The sequence below is a fragment of the Aquarana catesbeiana genome, linkage group LG05 (genome assembly GCF_042186555.1).
Source record: "Aquarana catesbeiana isolate 2022-GZ linkage group LG05, ASM4218655v1, whole genome shotgun sequence".
NCBI classification, from domain to species: Eukaryota; Metazoa; Chordata; class Amphibia; order Anura; family Ranidae; genus Aquarana; species Aquarana catesbeiana.
In genome coordinates, this window is record NC_133328.1 from 15,196,647 (window position 1) to 15,209,845 (window position 13,199).

General features: G+C 44.2%; 1 protein-coding gene across 1 annotated transcript in view; it reads right to left on the bottom strand.

The window, feature by feature from the left end:
* LOC141145753 (obscurin-like) overlaps positions 1–13,199 on the bottom strand; it is a 131,030-nt gene that overhangs the window by 87,202 nt on the left and 30,629 nt on the right. Inside the window, 1 exon segment of the mRNA XM_073632635.1 lies at positions 37–149. Coding sequence (XP_073488736.1) covers positions 37–149 — 113 coding nt within the window.

Here is a 13,199-nt window from a genome sequence, read left to right on the forward strand (position 1 = left end):
GGCATTGCAGAGACTGTGGGGTGTCCTTGCACTCACCTTGTACCAGGTAACGGTAAGTGGGGGGCTTCCGTCTATAACTGCGTCAAACTGTGCCGTCTCCCCACAGTTGGCGTGCACATCTTCTATAGTCACCTGCATATACGGGGGTCCTGGAAAACACAATACGTGTATATTCATTTTCAGATGGTCAACTAAATACATTGGAAGGATTTTTAGCAAAATGTGTTACAACCTTGCACCCTGCAGATTCTTCTCTTTAGGTATAAGCAGAATACCGCTTCAGGTGGGTGCACTCTTTCTGGGTGCACGTGCTTATTTCTGAGAAATTATTACTCAATATGCTAGATGACCACACTCCAATAAAAAAAGTAAAAAAAATCTTCAAAGTTGTGGGCATGTTCTGTAAATTAAATGATGCAAATCCTCAAACAATCCATGTTAAATCCAGGTTGTGAGCCAAAGATCTATATAGAGGAATCAGGACCTCATTCCTCTGCTGGTGATCCCTCTAGTGATATAAAGATCTATATAGAGGAATCAGGACCTCCTTCCTCTGCTGGTGATCCCTCCAGTGATATAAAGATCTATATAGAGGAATCAGGACCTCCTTCCTCTGCTGGTGATCCCTCTAGTGATATAAAGATCTATATAGAGGAATCAGGATCTCCTTCCTCCTGCTGGAGACCCCTTTAGTGATATAACGATCTATATAGAGGAATGAGGACTTCCTTCCTCCTGCTGGAGACCCCTTTGGTGATATAAAGATTGTGATCCCTCTAGCATACCTCCCAACATTTTGAGATGGGAATGAGGGACACCTACTAGCAAACATAGGTAGGCATAGGACACGCCCCATGCCAAACCCCCTTAAAGGAGAATTAACCAAAAAAAGGTTCATTAAATCCACAAGGGCTTTTTTTTTTACCACTACTATTCCTTTATACTGGCTGTTAAAATTTACAAATGCAGCAATTTAGAAATTAGATGAAAGGTTTAGCACTGGGAAACACTTTTTGAAAGATAAAAAGTGCATTTCATATGCAACTATATAGATCAGACCAAAATGAGGGACAAATGAGGGGGAAAGAGGGACAGAGGGACATTGCTTCAAATCAGGGACAGTTGGGAGCTATGCTCTCTAGTGATATAAAGATCTATATAGAGGAATCAGGACCTCCTTCCTCTTGCTGGAGACCCCTCTAGTCATATAAAGATTTATATGGAGGAATCAGGACCTCCTTCCTCCTGCTGGAGACCCCTCTAGTCATATAAAGATTTATATGGAGGAATCAGGACCTCCTTCCTCTTGCTGGAGACCCCTCTAGTCATATAAAGATTTATATGGAGGAATCAGGACCTCCTTCCTCCTGCTGGAGACCCCTCTAGTCATATAAAGATTTATATGGAGGAATCAGGACCTCCTTCCTCCTGCTGGAGACCCCTCTAGTCATATAAAGATTTATATGGAGGAATCAGGACCTCCTTCCTCCTGCTGGTGATGGACCACTTCTATGTTTCTATGCTGCTCCCACCCCTCTCTCTCCTTTCTTTTTTTTCAATTCTGTTTATTGAATTTCACAGTATTGGTACAAAGAAAAGAAATAGCTGCCACGGATAGAGACGGAGGAACCACACTGCACGTGTGCAGTCTGAAGGGGTCGGAGTGGCTGCTAGGGGACGCACACTTATAGGGTCCAGCACATCCTTCAGCAGGATGGAGGAGGATTAAGGGACCAGCAGTTTCTGCAGAGAGATTCCCAATGCTGTAAAATGTAATGCAGAAAATAAAGACGTCCTGCGAGTCTCCGTATTGCATTAAAACTTTCATTTCTTAAACGTTATCCCCTTTATCCTGCGACAATATCATTTTATTAATCTCCCTGCAAGCTCCTGTTATTAATAAATGTGTTTGTGAAGATTCAGGCCGTAAGATGCCATTATCGTGATTTAAGGACAATTAAATAATCATCGTGTTATTTGTGCTTCAGCAGAGCTCAGAAATATGTACTCATTTGTCTGGAAGAATACACTCCGTAATTACTTGTCATTCCGAGATCACTTGTGGAACAGAAAATTTCCCCGCAAAATGCAATAATTATGAAAAAAAGACGTTTCTTTTGTTAATGCGCAACTAAAGGCTGTTTATTCCCAATGTTATTGACTAAGAACAAGTCCCAGCACTGGCGTCATAATGTGTATTGTGGGCAAATATCTTCCCTACCTGCCTAAATCTAATAAAATATTCCCAATAACCACCAATTTATGTGAGTGTAGCCCAAGTCGGTAGGACATTGTTGGAGATCTTTTAGGGTTATATTGGCCGGCTTTGCTGGTGTATCGCCCTCCTAGATAGGCACCTGGATTGGATTCATTTAGTTCTGGCTCATTGTACTCCACAGCGGATGACAGATCAGTGTACCGGCCCGCTGCGGGTACCATGTGATCGCTGTGACCAATCACAGCAGATCACATGACAATTGTACACAATGAATGGCTATGATTCATGCCATTCATTGTGTAGTGAGCTGCACGATTCTGGATAAAATGAGAATCACGATTTTTTTGCTTAGGATAAAGATCGCGATTCTGAAGAGCTTTTTTATTTTAACGATTTACACCCCCTAAACATTAGGTATTAGGTAGGGATTATCAAACAAGATGGCAAACAAAAAACAAAAAACAAAATAAATAAATAAATAAAAATAAGACATACTACTCTTTGCTTCAAGAAATGTAATGAAAAATAATGTAATGTGTAAAGTAAAAAAAAAAATTACCATTAAAGAGTTCCGCCCACCCCACGAAAAATTCAGCAGCTACAAATACTGCAGCTGCTGACTTTTAATATATGGACACTTACCTGTCCACGGAGTTCGTGATGTCGGCACCCCAGCCGATCTTCGGATTGGCTGTTGGGTGCAGCCGCCGCCATTTCTGGTGAGGGAACCCAGCAGTGAAGCCTTTCGGCTGTACAGCCAGTTCCCTACTGCGCATGTTACATACCGGTAGTTACATATGATAGTTACATAGTTACATATGGTAGTTACATAGTTACATAGTAGGTGAGGTTGAAAAAAGACACAAGTCCATCAAGTCCAACCTATGTGTGTGATTATGTGTCAGTATTACATTGTATATCCCTGTATGTTGCGGTCATTCAGGTTCTTATCTAATAGTTTTTGAAACTATCGATGCCCCCCCGCTGAGACCACCGCCTGTGGAAGGGAATTCCACATCCTTGCCGCTCTTACAGTAAAGAACCCTCTACGTAGTTTAAGGTTAAACCTCTTTTCTTCTAATTTTAATGAGTGGCCACGAGTCTTGTTAAACTCCTTTCTGCGAAAAAGTTTTATCCCTATTGTGGGATCACCAGTACGGTATTTGTATATTGAAATCATATCTCCTCTCAAGCGTCTCTTCTCCAGAGAGTATAAGTTCAGTGCTCGCAACCTTTCCTCATAACTAAGATCCTCCAGACCCTTTATTAGCTTTGTTGCCATTCTTTGTGCTCGCTCCATTTCCAGTACATCCTTCCTGAGGACTGGTGCCCAGAACTGGACCGCATACTCCAGGTGCGGCTGGACCAGAGTCTTGTAGAGCGGGAGAATTATCGTTTTATCTCTGGAGTTGATCTCCTTTTTAATGCATGCCAAAGAAAATTAGTTTTTTGGGAATCTTTGGTCTTTTTTTGTTTATTTAGCAAAAAAAACAAAAAAAAACAGTGGCGATTAAATACCACCAATAGAAAGCTCTATTTGTGTGAGAAAAAAATTATAAAAATTTCTTATGGGTACAGTGTAGCATGACCGGGCAATTGTCATTGAAAGTGTGACAGCGCTGAAAGCTGAAAATTGGCCTGGGCAGGAAGAGGGTGAAAGTGCCCAGTATTGAAGTGGTTAAAGGGGTCATTGTGTCCGGTGTCCTGAAGTACTCAGTCTATTTTATTCTTTTTTTTTTTGTTGTTAATCAACAAAAAAGGTTTTTATTGATGAGAACACAAGGCACTACAAGGTATAATTGCACAGGTATACAATCAATGCACAACAGTATTATGTGCAGGGCTTTTTTTCTCAAACAATAGGTGCTAGAACTCAACCACGACCCCCCAAAACCCCTCCCCCCACACACACCCTCCAAATCACTTTAAATAGTGGGTATAGTCATATTTCACAAACAGTAGACGGGTTATAAAGGGGCATTAAATACCAGTATTGCATTACATACAGAGTGCAGAGCTGTCACTTGTAAACACAGAAACCAGACTTCTGTGTTTACAAGTGATTGTGGTGAGCAGGCACCAAAGGGTCTGAGCCAGAGGTGGTGGAACTGAGTTCCACCAAGTTCCCCCTGAAAAAAAGCCCTGATTATGTGTATGCTAAACAATCTATAGGTATTCGAAGATGTCTAACCATCCTGCCAATTCCATATCATAGAAATCATTGTATAATACCCAAAGCTCTCTCAGCACCTGTAACCAAAGGGGGTGCAACCAACAACAGAAAAACAGTAAAAAGAAAAAATATCTGGAAAAAAGAAAAGCAAATCATAAAATAAAATATCTCTCTTCAACTTCATCGGCAATGTGTGTAGTGGTAATAACATTAAGTTACCAGTAGACCTCCTCCAATAGACTGCCCGTTCTGCCATATATTTATCAGGAGTCCCTGTGCCAAGGCTGCTATCCCAGTAGTAGTCTATCTAATGCCAGTTGTGGTGGTGCCACATCTGGTGAGTTCAGCCAGCTCTGCCATATACCGTAGAATTTTCTTGGTGATTTCCTGTGATGGTACGTATTTTTTTCCCGGATAAGGGTGGTTTTAACCTGTTGGATCCATTGTGTTATTTTAGGTGCATTTGCCAAAGACGGGCAATCAGCTTTCTGGCTATATATAGGAGCCTCGTGAGGGCAATGCACACCAAAGGGGTGTACAGTTCCTCATTAAAGCTCCCCATTAGGCACGTCAGTGGGTCCACCTCCAACTGCACCTGGAAAATGCTATTGATTTTGGCAACAATGGAGCTCCAGTACCTCACCAGTTTAGGACATCTCCAGAGCATATGGATAAGATCTCCTGAATGGACTTGACACTTTGGGCTAATAGGGGTGTCCCTCCTGCCCCATTTGTGCAACTGCACCGGCGTACGATACACACGATGCAATATGAACAGATAGGATAGTCTTCGTGCTGCAGATACTGACACTTGTGGTCCCACCTCCAAAATCTGCTCCCATTGTTCCCCATCAATAGGGCCAACATCACTTTCCCACTTCTCTCTACATGGTAAAAGGTCAGGAGCTTGTATATGTGATAGTAGATGAGTATAGATTCTTGAGATGATCCCTTTCTTCTTGGGTTCAATGAATATAGACTCCAGGAATGCTGAGTCGTCTAGTTTCATATTAAAGTAATTACCTTGGCATCTCAGAACATAGTGTAGTTGAACATATTGATAATGGGGAATTCCCTTAGCAATTGAGAGTATGGCTTCAGTGTGGATCCATCCAGAATTTGATATAGGAATTTAATCCCCACTCTCTCCCAAATTGGATGCCTGGGAACCTTAGAAAGATCTGCGTAGAAGCGATTGCGCCAGATGGAGGTTTGACGCGTATAACCCATCACTCCAATTGTATTTTTTTTTTACTCCCTTCCATATTTTCATGAGTAGCTGAGTCGAGGGGCAATTAAAGGGGGTGTTGGGGAATCCCATTTCCATATGGGACAGGGCGGTGTAAGCTACATCCAGGCCAATAAGAAGACTCCTGGAGGGGTCCCTGACCGTTGCAAGGTCCCACCCCGTGAAATGTTGTAACTGGGCTGCAGAATAATACATTTGAGGGTGCGGAACAGCCATTACGCCTTGATCTTTTGGGAGTTGCAGAGTGGCAAGCTTAATAAGTGCCACTCCACTCCGCCCTGAATTGCGAGTCAATCCGTCGGAACCAATAGTGTGGTACCCAGATTGGTGCGTTATGTAAAATGTACAGTAGTTGTGGTGCCCAGATCATCTTGATAAGATTTACACGCCCGGTTACTGATAGTGGTAGCCTACTCCAGCTAGCTTGTTTTTGCTGAAATTTCCTCAATATCGGTTTTAGGTTCAGTGTGATGTAGTCCCCTGGGTCTTTGGTCACCACTATAACCAAATATTTGAACAAGGTAACAACTTGTATATGTGAGAGATCCTCTGGTAGAGGAGTCAATAGAGGGTCTAATGGTAGGAGAGCTAATTTATGCCAGCTAATGGCAAAGCCCGATAGCTGCCCGAACTGGTCAATTAGGGACATCACTGCCCTTAGAGAATCCCCAGTGTCTCCCAAGTACAGTAGTGTATCATCCGCGTACAATGAGATTTTTTCCTCGTTTTGACCACGCTGGAAGCCCACTATGTCAGGAGAGGGCCGCACCATAGCCGCTAGAGGTTCCAGCGCCAGGGCAAACAGCAGGGGCGATAATGGGCACGGAATAAAGGAAATGCCTCAGATAGGGTGTCATTAATTCATTAATCCTCACTCTAACTGTGGGGGCAGCGTACAACAACTGCACCCAATAAATAAATATATCCCTCAATCCGAATCGATGCAACACCTCCCACAGGTATTTCCATTCTACGCTGTCAAAAGCTTTGGCAGCGTCGAGGGAAAAGACGGCCCTCTTATTGGGGTTGTTGACTGGGATCTGAGTGTTAAGGAATAACCTACGGATATTTAGTGCCGTGGATTGGGTGGGGAGGGGATGGAGCCAGATTGGTCCACATGGACCAAATCCGCCACAACTCCCGAAAGTCTAGTGGCCAGTACTCAGGCCAATAATTTCACATCCGCGTTAAGAAGCGAAATAGGTTTTTATGAGTCGGTTTGTAACGGGTCCTTACCAGGTTTTGGGATGACTACTATGATAGCCCCATTCATAGAGGTGGGCAGACCGCCTACTTGGAGGGCATCATTTAGGGTTGTTAGTAAGGTAGGTAAAAGAATGTCACCATATTTCCAATATGTTTCTGTGGGCAGACCATCAGAACCCAGTGATTTGTTGTTCGGCATTTGTGCCACCGCTAAAGTAAGTTCCTCTAAAGTTAGTGGTTTATTAAGGGCAGCGTGGCCCTGTTGTGATAACTGAGGGATAGAGCACTGGTCCAAAAATCGGTCCAGCTCCTCTTTTGTGGGGTGTACCTTAGACGTGTACAGATCCTTAAAGAGATCCGAGAACACCTCAGGGACACGAGTCTGATCAGTAAACGTGTCGCCTGCCGTGTTCTGGATAGCATCAATATGTGTAATGCCCTGTTGGGCCCTAGCTATCATAGCAAGTAAATGACCTGTGTTTTCCCATTCATTAAAATGTTTTTGCTGGAGAAAGAAACAAAATCACCACTCTTGGCACCCCTCCCAAATGTCTCCAGCTAGAGCAATATTTACCTCCTGTTGCCCTCCAAATTCCCCCTCCCAACACAAATCCCCCTAAATCACCACTCTTAGCACCACCCCCCCTCAAATATCCCCAACTAGAGCAATACTTACCCCCTGTTGCCAACAAAATACCCCTTTCCAACACAAATCCCCTCCCTCACAATCTCCTTGTGGTGCCCCCCCCCACCTCACATGATACCACAGTGCCCAGGGCAGCAACCCTTTCTGCCCACCCCTTGTCCTGGCGCTGACCCTGAGCACCTACTTAGCGTCTCCTTCGGAGGTAGCGCTATACTGATTTTCAACAAAACAGCATTTAGTGCTCTCCAAGGTAACCTGGGTTCCACAAGCCCCCTGCCCAAAGTGACCCCCGTCACAATGAGGCACTATTCCTCCCAATGACAGCAATGATGGGGCACTATTCCTCCCAATGACACCAGTGATGGGGCACTATTCCTCCCAATGACACCAATGATGGGGCACTATTCCTCCCAATGACACCAATGATGGGGCACTATTCCTTCCAATGACACCAATGATGGGGCACTCATTCCTTCTACTGACACCAATGATGGGACACTATTCCTCCCAATGACACCAATGATGGGGCACTATTCCTTCCAATGACACCAATGATGGGGCACTCATACCTTCTACTGACACCAATGATGGGACACTATTCCTCCCAATGACACCAATGATGGGACACTTTTTCTCCCAATGACACCAATTATGGGGCACTATTCCTCCCAATGACACCAATGATGGGGCACTATTCCTTGCAATGATAACAAAAATGAGGCACTATTCCTCCCAAAGACACCAACAATGGGACACAATTCCTCTCAATAACACCAACGATGGGACACTATTCCTTCCACTGATACTAATAAAGAGGCACTAGTCCTCCCACTGACACCAAAGATGGGGAATGGTTTACTCCCACTGATGCCAGGACATTTTCTACCCTACTGGCCACAGCTCAGCCCCCCTAAACTCTGAAGGACAGTATGCTGGCCCTTGTTTAGGAAGTTCGGAGACCTACTGTTTGGACAACTAATCTGCATCTCATTTTTTTTTCTTTGTAAATCAGTACAGCCATGAATTCTTAGCACTATCTATAGAATTTTTTTTTTTTATCTCTGGTCTACAGCGCAGATGTAAAGCAACCTAATAAAAAATCAATTTATTCCTTTAGAATGGCTTTGCAACGACATCTATAAAAGATTGCCATCTCCCAAAGGCTTCTATGGAAACACATCTTGATGTATTCTACTGTATTGTACTCTATATGCCTGTCATCTTTTTTAGCTAATGTTAATCTCTATCATTTTAAGGAAAGAATGAAAAATACTTTCCTGTTTTTTTTTTTAGACTTGGTTCACACCTACAGGTGCAACCGAGTGCAAATTAATAATATATTATTTTATAATATTCTGACCAATTAACCACTTCAATCCCGGGCACTTTCACCCCCCCTTCCTGCCCAGGCCAATTTTCAGCTTTCAGCGCTCTTACATTTTGAATGACAATTGCGCGGTCATACAACACTGTAAACAAAATACATTTTTCTCCTTTTTTTCCACACAAAAAAAAGCTTTCTTTTGGTGGTATTTAATCACCGCTGGATTTTAAAATTTTTTTGAACAGAAAAAAAAAATGAAAATGTAAAAAAAAAAAAAAAAAAAAAAAAAGAAAAAAAAACACTTTTTTTGTTTTTTTTGTTTCTGTTATATAATTTTGCAAATAAATAATTGTTCTTCATAAATTTAGCCTAAAATGTATTAAGCTACTTTGCTGTGGTGAAAATAACCCAAATCCGTGTACATTATTTAGTCCACAAACTATGGGATATATCTGAGAATTGATCAATCCTGATCTACTGACGGCCGATCTAATTTCTTGAGGCCTGAAAATGTACAAATACCCCCCAAATGATCCCTTTTTGGAAAGTATACCGTCTGAGGTATTTAGTAAGAGGCATAGCGAGTTTTTTGAAGTCTTCATTTTTTTGTAATCATTTTTTGTAAAATGAAGAAAAAAAAAATTCCAATTTTTTTCCCCCATATTATGACCAGTGCGGTACATCATATAACTGGTGTCATTAGGGACACTGACTGGTGACAGTACGAAAAAAAATGTTATAATTTTTTTATTATTGCATTTAAAAATTTTTTTTTTTAGGATTTTGTTTCACACACTGTGACCAGAGCAATATAATGTTACCATAGTAACATCGTACTACTCTGTGGAAGTGATCAGGATTTCTTTTTTTCTTAACATTATGTTTGCCTATAGCAATGTATTACAATGTATTATATTGCTATAAGCAAGCATTTTACTGAATGAAACTGATTAGTTCAGTCTGTTTTGTTGTGATTAACTGTGATTGGTCAAAGCTAATCAAATGGTACAGGTGGGCTGTGATTGGCCCTGTCTGTACCATGTGATCAGTGGTGGCTGGTGGGTTTTTGTTTGGGAGGGGGCAAACAATCACCCCCCCGTGGCACCTCAAACCCCCCATTCCCCCCCCCCACCCTGCTGTCTGCCGGTCGGTCCACTGACACTTACCCCATCTAGGCAGCGGGCATTGGCAGGGAACGGGCATCGGCAGGTATCCAAGGAGTGGCGGAGATAGGGGCACCGAGGAGCGGTGGGGATCGGGGCACCAAGGAGCGGCGGGGATCGGGCACCAAGCAGCGGTGGGGATCGGGCATCTGAGGAGCAGCAGGAAATGGGGCAACAGGCAGCGGCGGGGATCAGGCAGCGGCGGTGATTGGGCATCGGCGGGCATCCAGACATCAGCCAACGGCTCTTCTCCTCCTCGCTTCTGCCGTGCGTCTCCTCCCCTCCTCTTAGGTGTCCAATAGGAGCGCCTGTCCTTTTAGCCAATCGGATGATGGGTATCAGGATCAGTGTTGCAACAGTGAATATTTATTCGCTGTTGCAACACTCCTGGGTGGGCTTCGGATGCAATACTCTCTGCCCCGAGCCCACCCTATTTTGAAGCCTATTAGAGCCTCTGGTTATAATCAGTGCTGGAAAAAACACCCCCCCCCCCGCCCACCCCCGCCATAGGAATTCATGCACCCGGTGTCCTGAAAGGAGTCGGGCCGGGCACATGGATAGGGAGGGGATGCAGGGCATGGATGGGGGAGGGGCAGCGCCCGTGCACCCAAAATGGACGGGCCGCCCCTGCATGTGATCGAATTGACCAATCACAGCTAGCAACACATTTGTACACATTTGATGGCTTGAAAGGAAGCCATCCATTGTGTACAACTGTCATGTGACCTGCTGTGATTCATCACGGTGGTCACATGGTACCGGCAGCGAGCCGATACACTGATCAGTAATGGGCTGTGTCCCGCGAACACGGCTGGTAACAGATCGCGCCGCTATGCAGCCACGTGGTCGGCACATCCTGACAGGACGTCATATGGCGCCCAGCCAGGATAACTAAACCACCTCCCTGCCGTCATTTTGCTATAGGCCAGGCGGGAACTGGTTAAACAAATACATGCTCTGTGTGCTTGAAGTGCCTAAATGCTCCTAAACAAGTTTGCAAAAATGCGGCTCAAGCATGTTTTTGAAGCTGCTTTTCTCTTGCCAGGAGAAAAATGTTTTAAAAAAGCCCCGGTGTGCATGAGGCCTAACTGACTTTCCATGCCTTATTCTTTAATGTGTGTATGGAGGCGGCCATTTTAGTAGAGGCGGGGCTTTGCTTCCTCATGTCAGAGCTTCCAGCAAAGAGAAAACTGAGCAGCACAATAGTGAACCTCATCAAATCTCCCTCCCAATCTGCTGAGACTGGGGGCCAGAGGCAAACGTGCCTTAGATTTCACATTGCACATATACAGCCAAGGCTACGGAACAGGGGTGCCTAGGCACACTCATATACCAGGAAGTGCACTGATAATTTTTTTTAAAGAAATTCAGGACAAACAGAAAGCTTTATAGGGTTCTGCTGAGGAACAAATAATATTTCTGAATCTTTCCTATAAGCAAGTATTCCCTTGGAGTTCAGATGCACTTTAAGTGGTACAGCAGACTGGGGGATGTGACAGAAGGGGTTCCTGGCACATGGGAATCCCCCCTGGACCTGACTGGGCATCAGTGTGTCTAGAAGAACAGTCTGTGGGGACATCCAGATAAGGAAGATGGGATTGGTAACAGTGTGCTGAGAAAAACATTCTAATATGAGAGTGGTGTGCTGTAGCATTGGTTAGAGACTACAGACATAATACAAGAGATGGTCAGAGACTGCAGACATGATACAGGAGATGGTCAGAGACTGCAGACATGATACAGGAGATGGTCAGAGGCTACAGACATTATACAAGAGATGGTCAGAGACTGCAGACATGATACAGGAGATGGTCAAAGACTGCAGACATAGTACAGGAGATGATCAGAGACTGCAGACATGATACAGAAGATGGTCAGAGACTGCAGACATGATACAAGACATGGTCAGAGACTGCAGACATGATACAGGAGATTGTCAGAGGCTACAGACATGATACAGGAGATGGTCAGAGACTACAGACATGATAAAAGAGATGGTCAGAGACTGTAGACATGATACAGGAGATGGTCAGAGGCTACAGACATGATACAGGAGATGGTCAGAGGCTACAGACATGATACAAGAGATGGTCAGAGACTGCAGACATGATACAGGAGATGGTCAGAGGCTACAGACATGATACAGGAGATGGTCAGAGGCTACAGACATGATACAAGAGATGGCCAGAGACTGCAGACATGATACAGGAGATGGCCAGAGGCTACAGACATGATACAGGAGATGGTCAGAGACTGCAGACATGATACAAGAGATGGCCAAAGACTGCAGACATGATACAGGAGATGGTCAGAGGCTACAGACATGATACAAGAGATGGTCAGAGACTGCAGACATGATACAGGAGATGGTCAGAGGCTACAGACATGATACAAGAGATGGTCAGAGACTGCAGACATGATACAAGAGATGGTCAGAGACTGCAGACATGATACAGGAGATGGTCAGAGGCTACAGACATGATACAGGAGATGGTCAGAGGCTACAGACATGATACAAGAGATGGTCAGAGACTGCAGACATGATACAGGAGATTGTCAGAGGCTACAGACATGATAAAGGAGATGGTCAGAGACTACAAACATGATACAAGAGATGGTCAGAGACTGCAGACATGATACAGGAGATGGTCAGAGGCTGCAGACATGATACAAGAGATGGTCAGAGACTGCAGACACGATACAGGAGATGGTCAGAGGCTACAGACATGATACAGGAGATGGTCATAGGCTACAGACATGATACAGGAGATGGTCAGAGACTGCAGATATGATACAGGAGATGGTCAAAGACTGCAGACATAGTACAGGAGATGATCAAAGACTGCAGACATGATACAGGAGATGGTCAGAGACTGCAGACATGATACAGGAGATGGTCAGAGACTGCAGACATGATGCGAGAGATGGTCAGAGACTGCAGACATGATGTGAGAGATGGTCAGAGACTGTAGACATGATACAGGAGATGGTCAGAGACTGCAGACATGATACAGGAGATGGTCAGAGACTGTAGACATGATACAGGAGATGTCAGAGACTGCAGACATGATACAGGAGATGGTCAAAGACTGCAGACATGATACAAGAGATGGTCAGAGACTGCAGACATGATACAGGAGATGGTCAGAGACTGCAGAAATGATACAGGAGATGGTCAGAAACTGCAGACATGATACAGGAGATGGTCAGAGACTGCAGA